This window comes from Pongo abelii, chromosome 20, assembly GCF_028885655.2.
Source record: "Pongo abelii isolate AG06213 chromosome 20, NHGRI_mPonAbe1-v2.0_pri, whole genome shotgun sequence".
Lineage (NCBI taxonomy): Eukaryota > Metazoa > Chordata > Mammalia > Primates > Hominidae > Pongo > Pongo abelii.
In genome coordinates, this window is record NC_072005.2 from 11,123,556 (window position 1) to 11,146,458 (window position 22,903).

The 22,903-nt window shown below is 48.5% G+C and overlaps 1 protein-coding gene across 4 annotated transcripts in view; it reads left to right on the plus strand.

Moving 5' to 3' along the window:
* Positions 1–9,203: 9,203 nt before the first annotated feature.
* The window catches only part of LDLR (low density lipoprotein receptor), a 44,016-nt gene continuing 30,316 nt past the window's right edge, over positions 9,204–22,903 (plus strand). For 2 of the 4 annotated variants that reach the window (XM_063719935.1, XM_063719937.1), the window contains exons 1-3: positions 9,231–9,417; positions 20,019–20,141; positions 22,471–22,593. In XM_063719935.1, the coding sequence (XP_063576005.1) occupies positions 9,351–9,417; positions 20,019–20,141; positions 22,471–22,593 (313 nt within the window). In that variant the 5' untranslated portion in view covers positions 9,231–9,350. Of the gene's footprint in view, positions 9,418–20,018; positions 20,142–22,470; positions 22,594–22,903 lie in introns of all 4 variants that reach the window. The other 2 variants (XM_063719934.1, XM_063719936.1) reach the window with 2 other exon arrangements.

Consider the following 22,903-nt stretch of genomic DNA (forward strand, 5'->3'; position numbering starts at 1 on the left):
TGGCCAGACTTCCCATCCCTCCAAAGCTTTCCAGACTCTTCCAGATCATTCTAGATATTTCCAGAAATCATTTGTGAAATCTAACTAGGAGTAGTCTGTAAACAATGTGCTTCACACAGGTATAATTCATAAACGATGAGAAGACAAGGACACTTCATAAATGAAATTTTTATGGCCGGGTATGTTGGCTCACGCCTATAATCCCAGGACTTTGGAAGACCCAGGCAGGAGGATTGCTCGAGTCCAGGAGTTCAAGACCAGTCTGGGCCACATAGTGAGACCCTGTCTCTACAGAAAATTTAAAAATTAGGTAGACATGGTGGTGTATGCCTCTAGTTTTAGCTTTTTTGGAGGCTGAGGCTGGAGGATCTCTTGAGCCCAGGACGTTGAAGCTGCAATGAGCTACGATTGAACTACACTCCAGCCTGGGTGACAGAGAAAGAGCCTGCCTCAAAAAAAAAAAAAAAAAAAAGGCCGGACTCAGTGGCTCACGCTTGTAATCCCAGCACTTTGGGAGGCCGTGGCGGGCAGACCATGAGGTCAGGAGATCGAGGCCATCCTGGCCAACATGATGAAACCTCGTCTCTACTAAAAACACAAAAATTAGCTGGACGTGGTGGTGCATACCTGTAGTCCCAGCTACTCGGGAGGCTGAGGCAGGAGAATCACTTGAACCAGGGAGTCAGAGGTTGCAGTGAGCAGAGATTGCGCCACTGCACTCCAGCCTGGCAACAGAGCAAGACTCCATCTCAAAAAACAACAACAACAACAACAACAAACCATAAAAAAGTTCGGGCACAGTGGCTCACGCCTGTAATCCCAGCACTTTGGGAGGCCGAGGTAGGTAGATCACTTGAGGTCAGGAGTTCGAGACCAGCCTGGCTAACAAACATGGTGAAACCCCATCTCTACTAAAAATACAAAACTTAGCCGGGTGTAGTCCCAGCTACTTGGAAGGCTGAGGCAGGAGAATCGCTTCAACCCGGGAGATGGAAGTTGCAGTGAGCTGAGATTGCGCCACTGGGTGACAGAGCAAGACTCTGTCTCAAAAAAAAAAAAAAAAAGAAAGAAAGTTTAATTTAATGATTCAAATAATGACCTGCTCGAGAGATAAATATAAAGTCTAACGTAAGAGGTGTATACTTTTTCCTCTTCCTGCTCTCCTCACCCCACCTCAGCCTAAGTCCCAACCTGATTGATCAGTCTCCTTTCCCTCTGGTATCCCCACTCCCATGACGGAACTGAGAAGTCATGCACCCGCATGAGAACTCTAACTTTTTTTTTCAAAGTCTTCTCACTGCCCCGAAAATAGTTTCTTTCATTCCCAGGGGATGTGAAAGTGTCTCTCCCAATTTTATTTCAACCTCCCAGCGTTCCACACATATGCCTTGCCTCAGCCAGCTTTCACTGATCTGCCATTTCCACCTCGGTGCTGCTCCTACCTGCGGAAATCCTGTCCATCCATAGTCTGATTTCTGTTGTTCCAGAACATTCTTTTTTTTTTTCCCCGGAACATTCTTTAAGATACCTCAATAAATGAAACCTGAAGGTATAGAGCAGTATGAATGGGTACTACAATGTACAGGGGGAAATGGAGGGGAATATGATGTACTCTCCTCCTTGTATATGCTTAGACTGTTCTAGAAGGATATGCTTAAAAGGTCAGCAGTCCTGGCCAGGCATGGTGGCTCATGCCTGTAATCCCAGCACTTTGGGATGCCAACGCGGACGGATCACAAGTTCAGGAGTTCTAGATCAGCCTGACCAATATAGTGAAACCCCGTCTTTACTAAAAATACAGAAATTAGCCGGGTACGGTGGCATGCGCCTGTAGCCCCAGCTCTACTTTGGAACCTGAGGCAGGAGAATCGCTTGAACTCTGGAGGCAGAGGTTGCAGTGAGCCGAGACTGTGCCATTGCACTCTAGCCTGGGTGACAGAGCAGGACTCCGTCTCAAAAAAAACCAAAAAAGGTCAGCAGTCTTAATTGTCAGAAGGCAGGGGACCTGAGTGGGATGGAGGTTTTTCCATATGTCCACCTTTTGAGTCCTTTTGCTTTTTTTTTTTGTAAATCTTTTTATTGTAGCAAAATAGATGTAAAATTTACCCTTTTTTTTTTTTTGAGACAGGGTCTCACTCTGTTGCCCAGGTTGGAGTGCAGTGGCATGATCTTGGCTCACTGCAGCCTCTGCCTCCTGGGTTCAAGCGATTTTCCTGCCTCAGCCTCCCGAGTAGCTGGGATTGCAGGCGCGTGCCACCATACCCGGCTAATTTTGTATGTTTAGTAGAGACGGGGTTTCGCCAAGTTGGCCAAGCTGGTCGCAAACTCCTGACCTCAAGTGATCCGCCCCCCTCGGCCTCCCAAAGTGCTGGGATTACAGGCAGGAGCCACCACGCTCAGCCCTAAAATTTACCATATTAACCATCTTCAAGTTCAGAGGCATTAAAGTATACTCACATTGTTGTTCAACCGTCACCACTACTCATCTGCAGAAGTTTTTCATCTTGCAAAGTGAAAACCCCATACCCAATTCCCCGTTCTTCCTCTCAGCCCCTGGTAATCACTATTCTACTTTTTGTCTACTTTTTGTATGAATTTGCCTATTCTAGGACCTAATAGAAGTGGAGTCAAACCTGTTTGTCCTTTTGTGACTGGCTTATTTCACCCAGCCTTATATCCTCAAGGTTTGTCCATGTTGGAGGATGCCTGAATTTCCTTGCTTTTAAGGCTAAATGATATTCTATTATATTAATATGATATATTTTGTTTATCCTGATGGACACTTGGGTTGATCCCACCTTTGGCCATTTTGAAGAATGCTTCTATGAACATGGTATAAACATATCTTTGGGTCTCTGCTTTCAATGCTTTTGGGGATATTTCAGATGTGGAATTTCTGGATTATAAGGTAATTTTTTTTTTTTTTTTTTGAGACAGACTCTCGCTCTTGTCGCCCAGGCTAGAATGCAGTGGTGTGATCTATTTTTTTTTTTTTTTTTTGAGATGGAGTCTCGCCCTGTCACCCAGGCTGGAGTGCAGTGGCGCGATCTCGGCTCACTGCAAGCTCCGCCTCCCAGGTTCGCGCCATTCTCCTGCCTCAGCCTCCCAAGTGGCTGGGACCACAGTCACCTGCCACCTCGCCCGGCTAATTTTTGTATTTTTAGTAGAGACGGGGTTTCACTATGTTGGCCAGGATGGTCTCGATCTCCTGACCTCGTGATCTGCCCGCCTCGGCCTCCCAAAGTGCTGGGATTACAGGCGTGAGCCACCGCACCCAGCCGGTGTGATCTTGGCTCACTGCAACCTCTGCCTCCCGGGTTCAAGCGATTCTTGTGCCTCAGCCTCTCCGTAGCAGGGACTACAGGTGTGTGCCACTGTGCCCAGCTATTTTTTAAAAATATATATATATTTATTATACTTTTAAGTTCTCGGATACATGTACAGAACGTGCAGGTTTGTTACATAGGTATACATGTGCCATGGTGGTTTGCTGCACCCATCAACCTGTCATCTACATTAGGTATTTCTCCTAATGCTGTCCCTCCCCTAGCCCTCCACTCTCCCTGTTTTTTGTTTGGTTTTGTTTTGTTGTGTTGTTTTTAGTAGAGACAGGGTCTCACCATGTTGCCCAGGCTAGTCTTGAACTCCTGACCTCAAGTGATCTGCCCGCTTCAGCCTCCCAAAGTGCTGGGATTACAGGTGTGACCCACTACACTAGACCTTATTTTCACTTATTTATGCAACTTTCACTATTGCTGTATTCTAGGAGGCACTGTGGAGTTCCACTGTGGAATTTTAATATTGCTGTATTCCAGCAAGCCATGGGGTCTGTCAGCACATGGCTTATGGGCATTTTGTGAAGATAACTGATGCCAGCTGAGCCAAGGCAGGTTCCTGATTCCACCCACTGGCAGGCACCGAGGTCTCTGCTGTTACTGATGGTTTCTCTGTGGACTGATGGGCTTAAGGCCAGACCACAGCTGCAATGGCTCACCGCTGCCAAAGGCCAGGCTCGTTGGGGCAGAGATCTATTCCGGTCTGAGCCTCTTGGTGAATTAGAGAGGTAGAAAATGGGAGGATGGGGGCAGGTGGGCTATTACAACGAGGAAAATGCCCACGCTGAGTTGTATTAGATAACTTTGGGAGTTCAGGAACTTTCCAATAAAGTGGGTTCCACAGCAGGATTACTTACTGACTCCCTAACAGAAAGAAGGCAGGCACAGGCCAGGTGCGGTGGCTCATGCCTGTAATCCCAGCACTTTGGGAGGCTGAGGCGGGCGGATCACGAGGTCAGGAGATCCAGACCATCCTGGCTAACAAAGTGAAACCCGTCTCTACTAAAAATACAAAAAATTAGGCCGGGCGTGGCAGCTCATGCCTGTAATCCCAGCACTTTGGGAGGCCAAGGCTGGCGGATCACGAGGTCAGGAGATCGAGACCATCCTGGCTAACGCGGTGAAACCCCATCTGTACTAAAAATACAGAAAAAATTAGCCGGGTGTGGTGGCGGCGCCTGTAGTCCCAGCTACTCGGGAGGCTCAGGCAGGAGAGTGATGTGAACCCGGGAGGCGGAGCTTGCAGTGAGCAGAGATTGCGTCACTGCACTCCAGCCTGGGCGACAGAGAGAGACTCTGTCTCAAAAAAAAAAAAAAAAAAAACAAAAAATTGGCCGGGCGTGGTGGCACATGCCTGTAGTCCCAGCTACTTGGGAGGCTGAGGCAGGAGAATTGTTTGAACCCGGGAGACGGAGGTTGCAGTGAGCCGAGATCGCGCCACTGCATACCAGCCTGGGTGACAGAGCTAGACTCCGTCAAAAAAAAAAAACAAAAAAAAAACGGCAGGAACTGGCAGGTCTTCCCTGAAGAGATAAAAAAAAAAAAAAATGCAGTTGCAACACAAAAGCAGCCACAGAGAAAACACACCCTATATGGTATTTATTATGCACCGAGTGTGGCTCTAATCACTTTTTTTTTTTAATTGAGAGACAGCCTGGCTCTGTTGATTGGGCTGGAGTGCAGCAGCGTGATCGTAGCTCGTTGCAGCCTCAACCTCCTCGGCTCAAGCAATCCTCCTACCTCAGTCTCCTGAGTAGCTGGGACCACAGGTGTGAGCCACCATGCCTGGCTAATTGTTTTATTTTTTGTAGAGACAGGGTCTCACTATGTGGCCCAGGCTGGTTTCCAACTCCTGGGCTCAAGTGATCCTCCCGCTTCTGCCTCCCAAAATGCTGGGGATTACAGGCATGAGCCACCTCACCTGGCCTCTAGTCGCTTTATATATTTTAACTTAATCCTTACAAGAGCCCTATGAGCTAGTTACAAGAGCACAAATGGAAACCAAGAAACAGAAAAATTTATCAGCATGACTCAGTCCTCAGGGCCATGTATGACCGTGTCCGTGAGTGGCAGGCAGGTCAGGGGCCTGGGGAACGCTGTTCTGGAAAACTTGGCCAGGCCTTGGCACCCCAGGAATGTGCTTTTCAGAGTTTTTGTGGCTGTTTTCCAGACCTGCCCTGACCTCTAGCTCTGGGAACTATGTAAGCCAAGTGCCTTCCGGGAAGGGAGTCCCTCTCCTGGTAACTCTTTCTGGGTAACCAGATGTGGACTCATGACACACACTGAGCTTACGTCTTATAATTTTTTGTTTTTGTTTTTGAGACAGAGTTTCTCTCTTCTTGCCCAGGCTGGAGTGCAATGGCGCGATCTCGGCTCACTGCAACCTCCGCCTCCTGGGTTCAAGTGATTCTCCGGCCTCAGCCTCCCTAGTAGCTGGAATTGCAGGCATGCGCCACGACGCCTGGCTAATTTTTTGTATTTTTTTTTTTTTTTTAGTAGAAATGGGGTTTCACCCTGTTAGCCAGGCTGGTCACGAACTCCTGACCTCAGGTGATCCGCCCACCTCCACCTCCCAAAGTGCTGGGATTACAGGCGTGAGACAACCGTGAGCCACCACGCCTGGCATATATTTTTTTTCTTTTTTTTCAGAGGGAGTTTCCCTCTGTCACCCAGGCTGAAGTGTAGTGGCGTGATCTCGGCCCACTGTAACCTCTACCTCCCAGGTTCAAGTGATTCTCCTGACTCAGCCTCCCAAGTAGCTGGGACTATAGGCGCCTGCTACCATGCCTGGCTAATTTTTGTAGTTTTAGTAGAAACAAGGTTTCGCCATGTTGGCCAGGCTGGTCTCAAACTCTTGACTTCAGGTGATCCACCTGCCTTGGCCTTCTGAAATGCTGGGATTACAGGGTATGAGCCACTGTGCCTGGCCGTCTTAATTTTTTTTTTTTTTTTTTTTTTTTTTTTTTTGAGACGGAGTTTCACTCTGTCGCCCAGGCTGGAGTGCAAAGGTGCGATCTTGGTTCACTGCAAGCTCTGCCTCCTGGGTTCATGCCATTCTCCTGCCTCAGCCTCCTGAGTAGTTGGGACTACAGGCGCCCACCACCACGCCCCGCTAATTTTTTTGTATTTTTTTAGTAGAGATGGGGTTTCACCTTGTTAGCCTGGATGGTCTCAATCTCCTGACCTCGTGATCCACCTGTCTCGGCCTCCCAAAACGCTGGCATTACAGGCATGAGCCACCGCACCCGGCCTTAAATTTTTTTTAAGGGAAATCAAACCCAGTGATATTGGGCCAGCACAGTGGCTCACACCTGTAATTCCAGCACTTTGGGAGGCTGAGGCAGGTGAATCACCTGAGGTCAGGAGTTCGAGACCAGCCTGGCAAACATGGCAAAACCCCATCTCTACTAAAAATACGAAAATTAGCCAGGTGTAGTGGCATGTACCTGTAATCTCAGCTACTTGGGAAGCTGAGGCATGAGAATCGCTTGAACCTGGGAGCAGGATGTTGCAGTGAACCGATATCATGCCACTGCACTCCAGCCTGGGTGACAGAGCAAGACTCTGTCTCAAAAAAAAAAAAAGAAAAAAAATCCAGTGATATTTACTTTTTAAATTTTTATTTACTTATTTTTTGCTTTAAGTTGAATTTTTAAATTTATCTTTATTTTTGAGACACGGTCTCACTCTGTCACCCAGGCTGGAGTGCAGTGGCGCAACCACAGCTCAGTGCATCCTTGACCTCCCGGGCTCAAGCCATCCTCCCGCCTCAGCCTCCTGAGCAGCTGGGACTACAGGCACACACAACCATTTCCAGCTTATTTTTGTATTTTTTGTAGAGACAGGGTTCCACTGTGTTGCTCTGGCTGGCTCTGAACTCCTAGGCTCAAGTGATCCCCCTGCCTCACCCTCCCAAAGTGCTGGGATTACAGGCATGAGCCACTGCACCCAGCCTTCACTTTTTTGTTTAATGTCGCAAATGGTGTAAGGAATGGGATTCAATGGGGACACATTTATAAATGTTGCAGCAGCTCCTAGAACTTGCCTATCCTTGTAAACTTCTCTAGGTGATTGCTAATTACTTCTTTTTTTTTTTTTTTTTTTTGAGACGGAGTCTCACTCTGTTGCCCAGGCTGGAGTGCAGTGGCGCGATCTCGTCTCACTGCAAACTCTGCCTCCCGGGTTCACGCCATTCTCCTGCCTCAGCCTCCCGAGTAGCTGGGACTACAGGCGCCTGCCACCACGCCCGGCTATTTTTTTGTATTTTTTTAGTAGAGACGGGGTTTCACCGTGTTATCCAGGATGGTCTCGATCTCCTGACCTCGTGATCCACCCGCCTCAGCCTCCCAAAGTGCTGGGATTACAGGCGTGAGCCACCATGCCCGGCCCGCTAATTATTTCAATTTGACCTTGACACTGAGCCTGCCAAGTAGGTTCAAGCATTTTGATGGCCCCTTTACAGGTTGGGAAAGCTAATTTATCTGTCCAAGGCCTAATTCTGAAACTGAGTCTTAACTGCCAAAAATTCTTATCATCAATTTCTTCTTCTGGGTTGGGCACAGTGCCTGTAATGCCAGCAGTTTGAGAGGCATCGTGATGCAAGAGGAAGAGGATTGAGTGAAGCTAGGAGTTCGGGACCAGCCTGGACAACATAGTGAGACCCCCATCTATAAAAAAAAATTAAAAATTAGTTGAGCATGGTGGTGCACTCCTGTTGTCCTAGCTATTCAGGAGGCTGAGGTGGGAGGATTCCTTGAGCCCAGGGTTGACGCTGCAGAGAGCTGTGATCACGCCACTGCATTCCAGCCTGAGTGACCGCTGGAAATAATGATAAATAAATAATAAATAATTATTTTAAAAAGATAATAAAAATAATAAATTATTCGCCCTGATTAATCTTTTTTTTTTATCCTTCTGAGAGTTCAATTTGTCCCTTTTCTGCCTTGTCTCCTAGGTTTCCCTAAAATCCTGCTGAGAGGTTAGCACTCCCTGCCAAAGTCAGTTTGTAAAACCTCAGAGAAATCCAGCTCATTCCTGGGGGAACCGCCAAGACTGCCCAGCCCTGTGTGGGGTTCAGGCAAGTTTCTCACACGTGCCTTTTTGGCAAGAGGCCTCTGGCAACCCCATGAGTCCTCAAAGAGACTCAATTCTAAAAGTTGGTCTCCACTGTGAAAGCCCTGTTTTGTTTTGTTTTGCTTTGAGGGAGAGGAAACCGCCCTTGTGTTTGTTCAACTCCTTCTCCTAAGGGAGAAATCAATATTTACGTCCAGACTCCAGGTATCCGTACAATTGATTTTTCAGATGTTTATGCTCATCCAAAGGCGGGATCCCATAAAACAAAAAATATTTTTTTGGCTGTACTTTTGTGAAGATTTTATTTAAATTCCTGATTGATCAGTGTTTATTAGGTGATTTGGAATAGCCATGTAAAAACAATATACAACGAAAGTAAGCTAAAAATGTACACACATTTCCTAGAAAGGAAAAGGCAAATATAGAGAGTGGCGGAAGTTCCCAACATTTTTAGTGTTTTCCTTTTGAGGCAGAGAGGAGATTGGCATTAGGCTATTGGAGGATCTTGAAAGGATGTTGTTATCCTTCTGTGGACAACAACAACAAAATGTTAACAGTTAAACATCAAGAAATCTCAGGGGGATCTTTCAGAAGATGCGTTTCCAATTTTGGGGCGGGGGGGTCAGCTCTTCACCGGAGACCCAAATACAACAAATCAAGTCGCCTGCCCTGGTGACACTTTCGAAGGACTGGAGTGGGAATCAGAGCTTCACGGGTTAAAAAGCCGATGTCACATCGGCCGTTCGAAACTCCTCCTCTTGCAGTGAGGTGAAGACATTTGAAAATCACCCCACTGCAAACTCCTCCCCCTGCTAGAAACCTCACATTGAAATGCTGTAAATGACGTGGGCCCCGAGTGCAATCGCGGGAAGCCAGGGTTTCCAGCTAGGACACAGCGGGTCGTGATCCGGGTCGGGACACTGCCTGGCAGAGGCTGCGAGCATGGGGCCCTGGGGCTGGAAACTGCGCTGGACCGTCGCCTTGCTCCTCGCCGCGGCGGGGGCAGCAGGTAAGGCTTGCTCCAGGCGCCAGAATAGGTTGAGAGGGAACCCCCGGTGGGACCCTTGGGAATTTATATTTTTGGGTAAAAATAATCACTCCATCCCTGGGAGACTTGTGGGGTAATGGCACAGGGTCCTTCCCAAACGGCTGGAGGGGGCGCTGGAGGGGGGCGCTGAGGGGAGCGCGAGGGTCGGGAGGAGTCTGAGGGATTTAAGGGAAACGGGGCACGGCTGTCCCCCAGTCTCCACCGGGTAAGGGACCCCATCTTCTTTGAGACGGAGTCTAGCTCTGTCGCCCAGGATGGAGTGCAGTGGCACGATCTCGGCTCACTGCAACCTCCGCCTCCCGGGTTTAAGCGAGTCTCCTCTCTCAGCCTCCCGAATAGCTGGGATTACAGGCGCGCAACCACCACGCGCGACTAATTTTTGTATTTTTAGTAGAGACGGGGTTTCACCATTTTGGCCAGGCTGGTCTCGAACCCCGACCTCAGGTGATCTGCCCGCCTCGGCCTCCCAAAGTGCTGGGATTACAGGCGTCAGCCACCGCGCCCGGCCGGGACCCTCTCTTCTAACTCAGAGCTGGGTGTGGGGACCTCCAGTCCTAAAAGAAGGGATCACTCCCACCCCCGCCTTAAGTCCTTCTGGGGGCGAGGGCGACTGGAGACCCGGATGTCCAGCCTGGAGGTCGCCGCGGGCTCAGGGGTCCCGATCCGCTTTGCGCGACCCCAGGGCGCCACTGCCACCCAGAGTTGGGTGCAGTCCCCGGATTCCGCCGCGTGCTCCGGACCGGGGGCCACCCCCTCCCGCCCCTGCCCCCGCCCCTGCCCCCGCCCCTTCCCCCGCCCCCCGAATTCCATTGGGTGCAGTCCGAACAGGCGACCCTCGAGCCACTCCCCTCGTCCAATGTGAGGCGGTGGAGGCGGAGGCGGGCGTCGGGAGGGCGGGGCTTGTGTACGAGCCGGGCGGGGCTGGCGCGCAAGTCTGAGCCTCACCTTGTCCGGGGCGAGGCGGATGCAGGGTAGGCCTGGCGTTCCTCCGCGGTTCCTGTCTCAAAGGCGACGACAAGTCCCGGGTCCCCGGAGCCGCCTCCGTGACATACATGAGTCGCCCTCCGTTAGCCTGGGCCCTCCCGGCGAAGGCCCCGGTTTCCGCTATGCTCTGTGGCGATACCTCCGTCCCCACCTTGTCCTGGGGGGCGCCCTCGCCCCACCAGCCCTGATCAAGTTCACAGAGGGGCCCCCGGCCACCCTCAAGGCCTCGGTTCCTTCCGAGGTTGAAACGTTGCCTCAGAATCTCCCCGCCACTCCTTGGTCTGCAGCCGAGATCTTCAGCCACGGTGGGGCAGCTAGCCCCCGGGACCGACCCCCTGGGGTGGCCTCGCTTCTTCAGAGGCTGTGAATGGCTTCGGTTCAGCTGTCCAAGCGGCGATTTTTCCTCTGGGTGAAATGGATTAGATTTTAGATTTCCACAAGAGGCTGGTTAGTGCATGATCCTGAGTTAGAGCTTTTTAGGTGGCTTTAAATTAGTTGCAGAGAGACAGCCTCACCCTAGACAATGGCTACATGGCCCTTTCCCTCCTGAGAACCAGCCTAGCCTAGAAAAGGATTGGGATTGCCTGATGAACACAAGGATTGCAGGAAACTTTTTTTTTAATTGGCAAGGGGGTTGGCTTTGACTGGATGGAGAGCTTTGAACTGCCTTGAAATTCACGCTGTAACTAACATACCGGTTTTCTCTGGGAGGCCAGAGAGGGAGGGAGGGTGTAATGAAATTCGGATGATTGTTCTTTTATTTTTATTTATTTATTTATTTTTTAACTTTTTGTAAAGATGAGGTCTCGCTTTGTTGCTCAGGCTGGTCTTGAACTCCTGGCCTCAAGCGATCCTCCTACCTCAGCCTCCCAAACTGTTGGGATTACAGGAGTGAGCCACCGCGCCCCACCAGGGATGATGATTATTGCAAACATTCTGCCACTCAGTTTTACAAAAGAAAGAGAGGCACTGGATTAACCTGTATGTCACTCACCCATCAACCTCTTCCTTAAGAGAAAATGTTAAGGAAGTCTTAAGCAAGACCTTGTTTGTTCATCACTTTAGTTTCTCTCTCACGGGATGGCTGAGAATGTGATGTTTCCTCTGTTGTCAAGGAGACCACACCCCTGATGTTTTCCTCCAGACTTCTGAGAGCTCGGTGGTGTGTGTTTCTAGCACGTCTAGCTGCACCACCTCACGCTCTAGCTGGCTTCAAGGCATATCCAGGGGGGAGTTTCTTGTCCATTTCCTTTATAAAGGGAAGTTGTTGGAATCTGAACGCAAGCCTTCACTTAGATCAAAATCAGGCAACAGTGGTGAGCGTGGCTCCAAACATGTCAATGACTCACCCAAACTTGAGTAAGGGAGTTGGCTGCTTTAACGAGCCCCAGGGTGATTCCCTTGTCATTTCCGGAAATACCTATCTTCCAGAGAACACTGGGAAAAAATAGAGAGACCTTTGTTGAGACAGAAAACCTGTAGGGGAATTCTGTTCCTCATTCCTGCTCTTATCTGTAGACTTCCTCCCTGATAAGATCCAATTCTAGATGGGTCGGTTGCTGCTTGCTTTGATGGGTGCTTTGATGGGCTTTATTATTATTATTATTATTATTATTATTATTTTGATGGGCTTTTTGATGTCCCTTTTGCCTTCCACACTCTGTCCCAACTGTCAAGCAATAGCATTTTGTTGCTAAGAGACTGCAGATGTAACCGACCAGCAGCAAATAGTGAAAGAGTCAGGCTCTGTCTTCCGGAAGCAAAATCAATTGCTGAGATCACTCTGGGGAAAATACCCACCTCATTTGGAAAGAAGCACTGATCAATTGATTTCTTTTTTTTTTTTTTTTGAGTTGGAGTCTCGCTCTGTCACCCAGGCTGGAGTGCAATGGCATAATCTCGGTTCACTGCAACCCCCGCCTCCCGGGTTCCAGCAATTCTCCTGCCTCAGCCTCCTGAGTAGCTGGGATTATAGGTGCCCGCCACCACGCCCAGCTAATTTTTGTATTTGTAGTAGAGATGGGGTTTCACCATGTTGGCCAGGCTGGTCTCAAACTCCTGACCTCGTGATCCACCTGCCTCGGCCTCCCAAAGTCCAGGGATTACAGGTGTGACCCACCGTGCCAGCTGATCAATTGATTTCTCATTCATTTTCAGCTGGCTCTGTTCCCTTAAGCCAGGGGATTTTCCTTTGTTTGTTTCCTCTTCAAGGAAATGATTCTAGCTACAATTTTGATTTCCTTGTACAACTGTTTTCAGTAGCACGGGGAAAGAAAACATCGAAAGCATTCACCACCTCATTTGTGTGCTGGGGGAAAAAGCAGAAATGTGTATTCTCTTTTTCTGTTTCGATAACCTTGTTCCTGACTTGTCACTCGTGACTTGAGAGATCGGAGGGCTAGAGGACTAGAATTTATAGAGGTGTTGTTTGTTTATTTTTTTTTGAGTTGCCAAGGCTGGAGTGCAGTGGCGCAATCTCGGCTCACTGCAACCTCTGCCTCCCAGGTTCAAGCGATTCTTCTGCCTCAGCCTCCTGAGTAGCTGGGACTACAGGCGCCCGCCACCACACCCAGCTAATTTTTGTATTTTTTAGTAGAGATGGGGTTTCACCATATTGGTCAGGCTGGCCTCAAACTCCTGACCTCGGGATCCACCCACCTCAGCTTCCCAAAGTGCTGGGATTACAGGCTTGAGCCACCGCGCCTGGCCTTTTTGTGTTTTTGTTTTTTTGAGAGGAGCTCAGTGCTTTTTAGGCATCCCTAGCATGAGAAAATCTGGGGATCCATGCTCTAGTTTACTTCCTTTTTTTTTTTTTTTGAGATGGAATCTCGCTCTGTCACCCAGGCAATCTCAGCTCATTGCAACTTCTGCCTCCGGGGTTCAAGGGATTCTCGTGTCTCAGCTAGGATACGGGCACCCGCTATCATGCCTGGCTAATTTTGTACTTTTAGTAGAGACAGGGTTTCACCATGTTGGCCAGGCTGGTCTCGAACTCCTGACCTCAAGCGAGCCGCCCGCCTTGGCCTCCCAAAGTGCTGAGATTACAGGCGTGAGCCACTGCACTTGGCCTAATTTGCTTTTCCTGAAATTCAAATGATCTAATATGAAAAACGCCAACCTTGCTTGAAAGAATAAGAAAGAGGTGCGGTTTCGTTGGGCCGTTGATGTTTGGAACAGGACTGGTTTTGTCCTCTTGCTTGGGAAGGGCAGCAACTGTGAGGACAGCTCCCTGACGTGCTCTCACTCAGTACTATTCCATTCCTGAGCTCTGTCCCCATTAGCTAGGCCAAGGGAGCTCATTTTGCAGGCAACTGCTGTCTGGCTGCGCCTGTTGCAGTAAAATCCCCCTTTATTTTTTGGAGGCAGGGTCTTGCCCTGTGGCTCAGGCTGAAGTGTGCAGTTATAGCTCACTGCAGCCTCCAGCTTCTGCACTCAACTGATCCTCCTCTCTCAGCCGACTGAGTAGCTGGGACTACACGCACGTGTCACCACTCCCAGCTAAATTTGTTTATGTATTTATTTATTTATTTATTGAGATGGAGTTTTGCTCTTGTTGCCCAGGCTGGAGTGCAATGGCGCGATCTTGGCTCACCGCAACCTCCGCCTCCTAGTTCAAGCGATTCTCCTGCCTCAGCCTCCTGAGTAGCTGGGATTACAGGCATGCGCCACCATGCCCGGCTAATTTTGTATTTTTCGTAGAGATAGGGTTTCTCTACGTTGGTTCAGGCTGTTCTCGAACTCCCAACCTCAGGTGATCCACCCGCCTCAGCCTCCCAAAGTGCTGGGATTATAGGTGTGAGCCGCCAAACCTGGCCACTCCCAGCTAAGTTTAAATTATTTGTTTGTTTGTTTGTTTGTTTTTATTTTTTGAGACAGGGTCTCCCGCCCAGGCTGGAGCGCAGATCACTGCATCCTCGACCTCCCAGGCTTAAGCCATCCTCCCTACATCCTCCCAAGTAGCTGGGATTACGGGTATGTGCCACTATGCTTGGCTAAGTTTTGTATTTTTTGTAGAGATGGGGGTCTCGCTATGTTGCCCAGGTTGGTCTCAAACTCCTGGGCTCAAGCAGTCCTCCCTCCTCAGCCTCCCAAAGTGCTGGGGAAATCCATTTTTGAAACATTGTCTAGAGAGTTGCCCAGGTGGTAGACCACAGAAATAGGTCATCGTGGGGTCCTCCCCATGGGTGCAGTCTTGAGCCACCTGTGGCCAGCAAATATTTGGAGAATAATAGTCAGGGGAGAGCTTGAGGTCCAGGGAAAGGTTTTGTTTTTCTTCAGGGAAAGGTTTTTATTGTTCTTTATCTCTCCTTAAAGGACCTTCAGGTGTTACTGACATTCCGGGTCTACCCAGTGGCACATTTAGTTTGTAAGCTGGGCCCTCGTACAGAGGTAGGGAGGTGAGCATTGGATTAGTGGTCACCTAGTGGAGTGATCAGAGGCTCCTCCCTTAAGATCTTGATTGCCAACGCCTCTGGCCCAACTTTCATTGTTATTTATTGCAAGCCTCCTGGAATCTCAATTGCTTTTTGCCCACCCGGTGTGTCAGCACAAGAAATGAGTCATTTCCTCCTTTAAGCACAATCGAAATTGAGCTGTGAGTCAGTGGGGTGTGTACGATATTGTCAAAGCGGGGTGTGTACGATATTGACAGATCTGTAGTTGGGCAAGAAAATTATCAGAGTTGGTGACCACAGCAGATTCCAAAGCTCAACTAACTCATTTTCTTCTCTCTTCCTTCCCTTTTTTCTTTTCTTTTCTTTTCTTTTTTTTTTGGACAGAGTCTCGCTCTGTTGCCCAGGCTGAAGTGCAGTGGCACAATCTGGGCTCACTGCAGCCCCTGCCTCCTGGGTTCAAATGATTCTCGTGTTTCAGCCTCCCTAGTAGCTGCGATTACAGGCATTCTGGTTCAAGTGATTCTCCTGCCTCAGCCACCTGAGCAGCTGGGATTACAGGCGCCCGCCACCATGCCCGGCTAATTTTTGTATTTTTAGTAGAGATGGGGTTTCACCATGTTGGCCAGGCTGGTCTCGAACTCCTGAACTCAAGTGATCTGCCCACTTCGGCCTCCCAAAGTGCTGAGATTACAGACGTGAGTCACTGCACCCAGCCTGTTCTGTTCTTTAATTCTCAAAACACCCTCTAGGAAGTAGAGACTGCCATTCTCCCCCATTTTACAGATCAGGAAACTGAGTCCCAGAAGGATTAAGTCAGTTATCCAAGTTGTTCCAGTTAAATGGCCTGGGAAGCCACTGAAGCCCAGGATTGTGTATCTAACCCCCTTACTACTCTGACTTTCAGGGAATCCACATGAATGTGCTGGGTCAACCATCAAAGTCGAAATGGATAAAGGGGGCTGGATGCCGTGGCTCACGCCTGTAATCCTAGCACTTTGGGAGGCCGAGATGGGTGGGTGGATCGCTTGAGCCCAGGAGTTTGAGACCAGCCTGGGCAACATAGTGAGACCCCTGTCTCTGCAAAAAATAAATAAAAAGTTAGCTGAGTGTGATGCTGCACCCCTCTAGTCACAGCTGCTCAAGTTAGGCTTAGGCAGGAGGATCGCATGAACCTGGGAGGTGGAGGCTGCCGTGAGCCTCAGTCATGCCACTGCACTCCAACCTGGGCGACAGAGTGAGAGCCTGTGTCCAAAAGAGAAAGAAAAAAAGACACAGATACATCTTTTAAAGTTAGGTTGTATGTTAATTACCTACAACTCAGTTTCAACTGTGCTTAAAGGAGGAAATGACTCATTTCTTGCTACATATCAAATTAGCCCAAAACGTAGTGGCTTAAAACAACACATTTATGATTTCTCAGTTTCTGTGTGTCAGGAATTTGGAAGCAGCACAGTTAGATGGTTCCAGCTCAGGGTCTCTCATGAAGTTGCAATAAAAATATTGGCAGGAGAGAAAAACATATTTTCAGAAGCTGCAGGCTTAGGAAGGCTTGTCTGGGGTTGCAGGATCCACTTCCAAGATGGCGCACTCAGTGGCTCTTGGCTGGAGGCCTCAGTTCCCTGCTGCGTGGAGCTCTCCCTCCAGCTGCTTGAGTGGACTCATGACATGCAGCTGGCCTCCCCTGGAGCAGTCGATCCAACAATGAGCATGGCCATGAAGTAGGCTCAGAAGCCACTCCCTGTCACCTCTACATTTTCCTATCAGAAGCAAGTCATTAAAAGTCCAGTGCCACTCGAGAGGAGAAGAATTAGGCTCTGCCTTCTGAAAGGATTCCCATAGAAGATGCGGTCATATATTCTTTTTTTTTAATTATTCTTTTTTTTATTTTGTAGAGATGGGGTCTTGGTATGTTGCCTAGGCCAGTCTGGAACTCCTGGGCTCAAACAATCCTGTCTCTGCCTCCCAAAGTGTTGGGATTACAGGCGTGAGCCACTGCATCTGGCCATGTGGTCATATTTTCTTTTTCTTTTTTTTTTTTTTTTTTCTGAGACAGAGTCTCTGTCACCCAGGCTGGAGTACAGTGGCGTGATCTCGGTTCACTGCAACCTCCGTCTCCCGGGTTCAAGTGATTCTCCTGCCTCAGCCTCCTGAGTAGCTGGGATTACAGGCGTCCGCCAACATGCCTGGCTAATTTTTTTAGTAGAGATGGGGTTTCACCATGTTAGGATGGTCTCGATCTCCTGATTTGGTGATCCGCCCACCTCGGCCTCCCAAAGATTCAACCATCGATCAGAACTTATTGATGTACATATGTAGCTAGGCACAGTGGCGCGTGCCTGTAATCCCAGCTACTTGGAAGGGTTAAGGCAGGAGAATCGCTTGAACCTGGGAGGCAGAGTTTACAGTGAGTCAAGATCATACCATTGCACTCCAGTTTGGGCAACAGAATGAGACTCTGTCTCAAAAACAAAAAAACAAACCCTTGTATGTGATTTTCCTGGACAGCATCTGTTACATCTTCACAAAGATAAAAAGTCAGACTTGGCTGGGCATGGTGGCTCACACCTGTAATCCCAGCACTGAGAGGCTGAGGCAGGCAGATCACTTGAGGTCAGGAATTTGAGACCAGCCTGGGCAGCATGATGAAACCCCGTCTCTACAAAAAATACAAAAATTAGCCGGGTGTGGTGGCACGCGCGTGTATTCCCAGCTACTCAGGAAGCTAAGACAGAAGAATCTCTTGAACCCAGAGGTGGAGGTTTGCAGTGAGCTGAGATTGCGCCATTGTACTCCAGCCTGGGCGACAGAGCGAGACTCTGTGTCAAAAAGAATATAAAATTTTAAAAAAAAAGGCAGATTATTTTTTTCTTCTTGGTATTGTTACCTTATTATAGTAATAATAAGTGCATAGTGCATGCTGAGATAAGCAATCGTAATTTGTTATTGCGGCCGGGCACGGGGGCTCCAGCCTATAATCCCAGCACTTTGGTCAGGAGTTCAAGGCCAGCCTGGCCAATATAGTGAAACTCCATCTCTACTAAAATACAAGAAATTACCTGGGCATGGTGGCAGTTGCTGGTGATCCCCAGCTACTTGGGAGGCTGAGGCAGGAGAATCGCTTGAACCTGGGAAGCAGAGGTTGCAGTGAGCCAAGATTGTACCACTGCACTCCAGCCTGGGCGACAGAATGAGACTCTGTCTGAAAAATAATAATAATAATAATAATTTATTATTGCCTTTATTGCCTTAGTTTACATAGGGAATCAAAGTTTATACTTTGATTTATAAAAGGTGCTTTGATTCTAGTTCACAGAACCAGAATCTTTCATAGAAAGGCATTAGAGGGCCCAGTGTGGTGGCTCATGCCTGTAATCCCAGCATATTGGGAGGCTGAGGAGGGAGGATCACTTTAGGAGTTTGAGACCAGCCTAGGCAACATAGTGAGACCTTGTCTCTACAAAAAATTCCAACATTAGCTGGGCATGGTGGCATGTGCCTGTAGTCCCATTTATTTGGGAGGCTGAGGCAGGAGGATCACTTGAGCCCACGAGGTTCAATCCAGGTTGCAGTAAGCCATGATCCTGCCACTGCACTCCAGTTTGGGTGACAGAGCGAAGCTATGTCTCAAAAAAAGAAAAAAAATATATTCTAAATCCAAATTTAATATATAAAACTAAATACAGGCCGAGTGTGGTGGCATACGCCTATAATCACAACACTTTGGGAGGCTGAGGTGGGAGAATTGCTTGAGCCCAAGAGTTCAAGACCAGCCTAGGTAACATAGTAAGACCCCATCTCTACAAAAGTGGAAAAATTAGCTGGGCATGGTGGTGAGTGCTTTTAGTCCCAACTACTTAGGGGGCTGAGATGGGAAGAGTGCTTGAGCCTCAGAGTTTGAGGCTGCAGTGGGCCATGATCGCTCCACTGATCGCTCTAGAGTGAGATCCTGTCTCAAAAAAAAAGAAAATAGAAGAAAACTAAATACATTCAATAAGACTTTGATCTCTTTTCCAAGATGTAAATATATTTTGGGAAATTTTCCAAACAGTTATTTTGTTCTCATTTTAATGTAATAATCCAAGTCTTGGTTTTCTAAGGAAAAGTTTTCTCTTATTATATCTTTTGTTAATGTTTCTCTCCCATTTCTTTTGATCTGATCTTCAGATACATGATTATCTTCACTGCTAAATTTGTGTTCTCTGGCCTCTACATTTATAATTTCTCATAATTCTTTATCTAAGTATTTCTTCCCTACCTACTGAAGAAAACTCAAGTTTTCTTCCACCTTAATGATTATGCTGTGTCTGAGTTTTCTTCATGACTGTTTACAGTACAAGTCTTTTGTTTTTGTTTTTTTAATGGTCAGGTTGATAGAACAACACAGGCTTTGTTTGTTTTGTTTTAACTTTTAAAAAATTATAATAGATAAAGGGTCTCACTATGTTGTCCAGGCTGATCTCATACTCCTGGGCTCAACCACCCATCTCTGCCTCCCAAAGTGCTGGGATTACAGTCATGAGCCAACGTGCCTGGGCAGTACAGTTTTTTTTTTTTTGAGACAGAGTTTTGTTCTTGTTGCCCAGGCTGGAGTGCAATGGCACGATCTCGGCTCACCACAAACTCTGCCTCCCGGGTTCAAGTGATTCTCCTGCCTCAGCCTCCTGAGTAGCTGGGATCATAGGCATGTGCCATCACACCCAGCTAATTTTGTGTTTTTAGTAGAGACGGGGTTTCACCATGTTGGCCAGGCTGGTCTTGAACTCCTGACCTCAGGTGATCTGCCCACCTCGGCCTCCCAAAGTGCTGGGATTACAGGCGTAAACCACCATGCCCAGCTGCAGTACAGGATTTTAATATGCTAAATACTCTTCCTTTCTTTATTAATGTGCATGGAAGTTCTAATTTTTTTTTCCCATACCCCAGAGAGTCCACATTTTGGAATCAACAACATTAGCCTTTGTTGACAAGTGTCTCTCTTGCGTTTCTTCTTTGTGTCCTCCTCTGTATTTTAGGGTTCATAAAATTTCATTTGTTGTGCTTGCTTAATTCCCTGGGAATCAGACTGTTCCTGATCGGATGACATTTCTGGTTAATTCTTTAGTTGGCAGGAAACAGACACAGGAAACGTGGTCAGTTTCTGATTCTGGCGTTGAGTAGACCCTTTCTCCTTTTCCTCTCTCTCAGTGGGCGACAGATGTGAAAGAAACGAGTTCCAGTGCCAAGACGGGAAATGCATCTCCTACAAGTGGGTCTGCGATGGCAGCGCTGAGTGCCAGGATGGCTCTGATGAGTCCCAGGAGACGTGCTGTGAGTCCCCTTTGGGCATGATATGCATTTTTTTTTTGTAATAGAGACAGTGTCTCGCCATGTTGGCCAGGCTGGTCTTGAATTTCTGGTCTCAAGTGATCCGCTGGCCTCGGCTTACCAAAGTGCTGGGATTACAAGCACCACGCCTGGCCTGTGACACGATTCTAACCCCTTTTTGATGATGGCGGCTGGAAAAGTGGCCAGTGGATTTTGATGTATTCAATCATGAATTAGGAGGTGGGGAGAGAATGAATTATTGGAGCTTTCCTTAAAGCCATTAAATGGCTCTATTGTTTTTTCAACTGATGTGAATTTCACATAACATGAAATTAACCAGCTCAGTGGCATTAATACATTTGCAATGCTGTCTGGCCACCACCTCTATCTTGTTCCAAAACTTTGCATAACCTAATGTCTATTTTTTTTTTTTTTTTTTTGAGACGGAGTCTCGCTCTGTCACCCAGGCTGGAGTGCAGTGGCATGATCTCAGCTCACTGCAACCTCCGCCTCCCAGGTTCATGCCATCCTCCTGCCTCAGCCTCCCGAGTAGCTGGGACTACAGGCACCCGCCACCACACCCGGCTAATTTTTTGTATCTTTAGTAGAGATGGGGTTTCACCATGTTAGCCGGGATGGTCTCGATCTCCTGACCTCATGATCCGCCCACCTCCACCTCCCAAAGTTCTGGGATTACAGGCATGAGCCACCGCGCCCAGCCTATTTTTTTTTTTTTTTTTTTTTTTTTTTTTTAAGAGATGGAGTCTAATTCTGTTGCCCAGGCTGGAGTCCAGTGGCACAATCATACTTCACTGCAGCCTTGACCTCTTGGGCTCAAGTGATTCTCTTGCCTCAACCTCCCAAAGTATTGGGATTACAGGTGTGAGCCACTGCACTCAGCCTAATGTCCAATTTTTAACAAGCTCCATTTAAATGCCCTCTGTTTTGACCCATAAAGGGGTAGGCTTGGCCGGGCACAATGGCTTGTGTCTGTAGTCCCAGCTACTTGGGAGGCTGAGGCAGAAAGGCAGAAAGATTGCTTTATAAAGCCCAGGAGTTTGAGGGCCACCTGGGTGACATAGCTAGACCCCATCTCTAAAAAATAAATAATAAATAAATATTTGTGGGTTTTTTTCTTTTTTTTTTTTTTTCTTTTTTTTGAGACAGAGTCTTGCTCTGTTGCCCAGGCTGGAGTGCAGTGGCGTGATCTCGGCTCCCTGCAAGCTGTGCCTCCTGGGTTCATGCCATTCTCCTGCCTCAGCCTCCCGAGTAGCTGGGACTGCAGGCGCCCACTACCACGCCCAGCTATTTTTTTGTATTTTTAGTAGAGACGGGGTTTCACCATGTTAGCCAGGATGGTCTCAATCTTCTGACCTCGTGATCCGCCAGCTTTGGCCTCCCAAAGTGCTAGGATTACAGGTGTGAGCCACTGAGCCCGGCCCATATATATAGATTTTTTTTTTTTTTAAATGGAAGACCAGGCATGGTGGCTCATGCCTAGGATCCCAGCACTTTGGGAGGCTGAGGTGGGCGGATCACTTGAGGCCATGAGTTTGAGACCAGCCTGCTCAACATGATGAAACTTCATCTCTACTTAAAAAAAAAAAAAAAGTGGGATTAGGTTGGGTGCGGTGGCTCACGCCTGTAACCCCAGCACTTTTGGAGGGCGAGTCGGGCGGATCACGAGGTCAGGAGATCGAGACCATCCTGGCTAACACGGTGAAACCCTGTCTCTACTAAAAAAATACAAAAAATTAGCCAGGCATGGTGGCGGGTGCCTGTCCCAGCTACTCAGGAGGCTGAGGCAGGAGAATGGCGTGAACCCGGGAGGTGGAGCTAGCAGTGAGCCAAGATCGTGCCACTGTACTCCAGCCTGGGCGACAGAGCAAGACTCTGTCTCAAAAAAAAAAAGTGGGACTGACATTCTCTTCAAAGTTCTGGGGTTTTCCTTTGCAAAGACAGGACTGGCAAGGCCAGTGGGTCTTTTTTGTGTGTGTGTGTGTGACGGAGTCTCACTCTGTTGCCCAGGCTGGAGCGCAATGGCAGGATCTCGGCTCACGGCAACCTCCTCCTCCCAGGTTAAAGTGATTCTCCTGCCTCAGCCTCCCGAGTAGGTGGGACTACAGGTGCCTGCCACCACACCCAGCTAATTTTTGTATTTTTAGTAGAGACAGGGTTTCACCATATTGGCCAGGCTGGTCTTGAACCCCTGACCTCAGGTGATCCACCCACCTTGGCCTCCCAAAGTGCTGGGATTACAGGCGTCAGCCACCGTGCTCGGCCTCAGTGGCTCTTTCCTTTGAGTGACAGTTCAATCTTGTTTCTTCTGTAGTGTCTGTCACCTGCAAATCCGGGGACTTCAGCTGCGGGGGCCGTGTCAACCGCTGCATTCCTCAGTTCTGGAGGTGCGATGGCCAAGTGGACTGCGACAACGGCTCAGACGAGCAAGGCTGTCGTAAGTGTGGCCCTGCCTTTGCTATTGAGCCTATCTGGGTCCTGGGGAGTGGTCTGACTTTGTCTCTACGGGGTCCTGCTCAAGCTGCAAGGCAGCTGCCCCGAACTGGGCTCCATCTCTTGGGGGCTCATACCAAGCCTCTTCCGTCCTTCAAATCCCCCCTTGACCAGGAGGCATTACAAAGCGGGGATGGTGCCACCTCTTCGGGTTTGTCACGCACAGTCAGGGAGGCTGTCCCTGCCGAGGGCTAGCCACCTGGCACACACATTGGCAAGCCGCTGTGATTCCCGCTGGTCGTGATCCCCGTGAT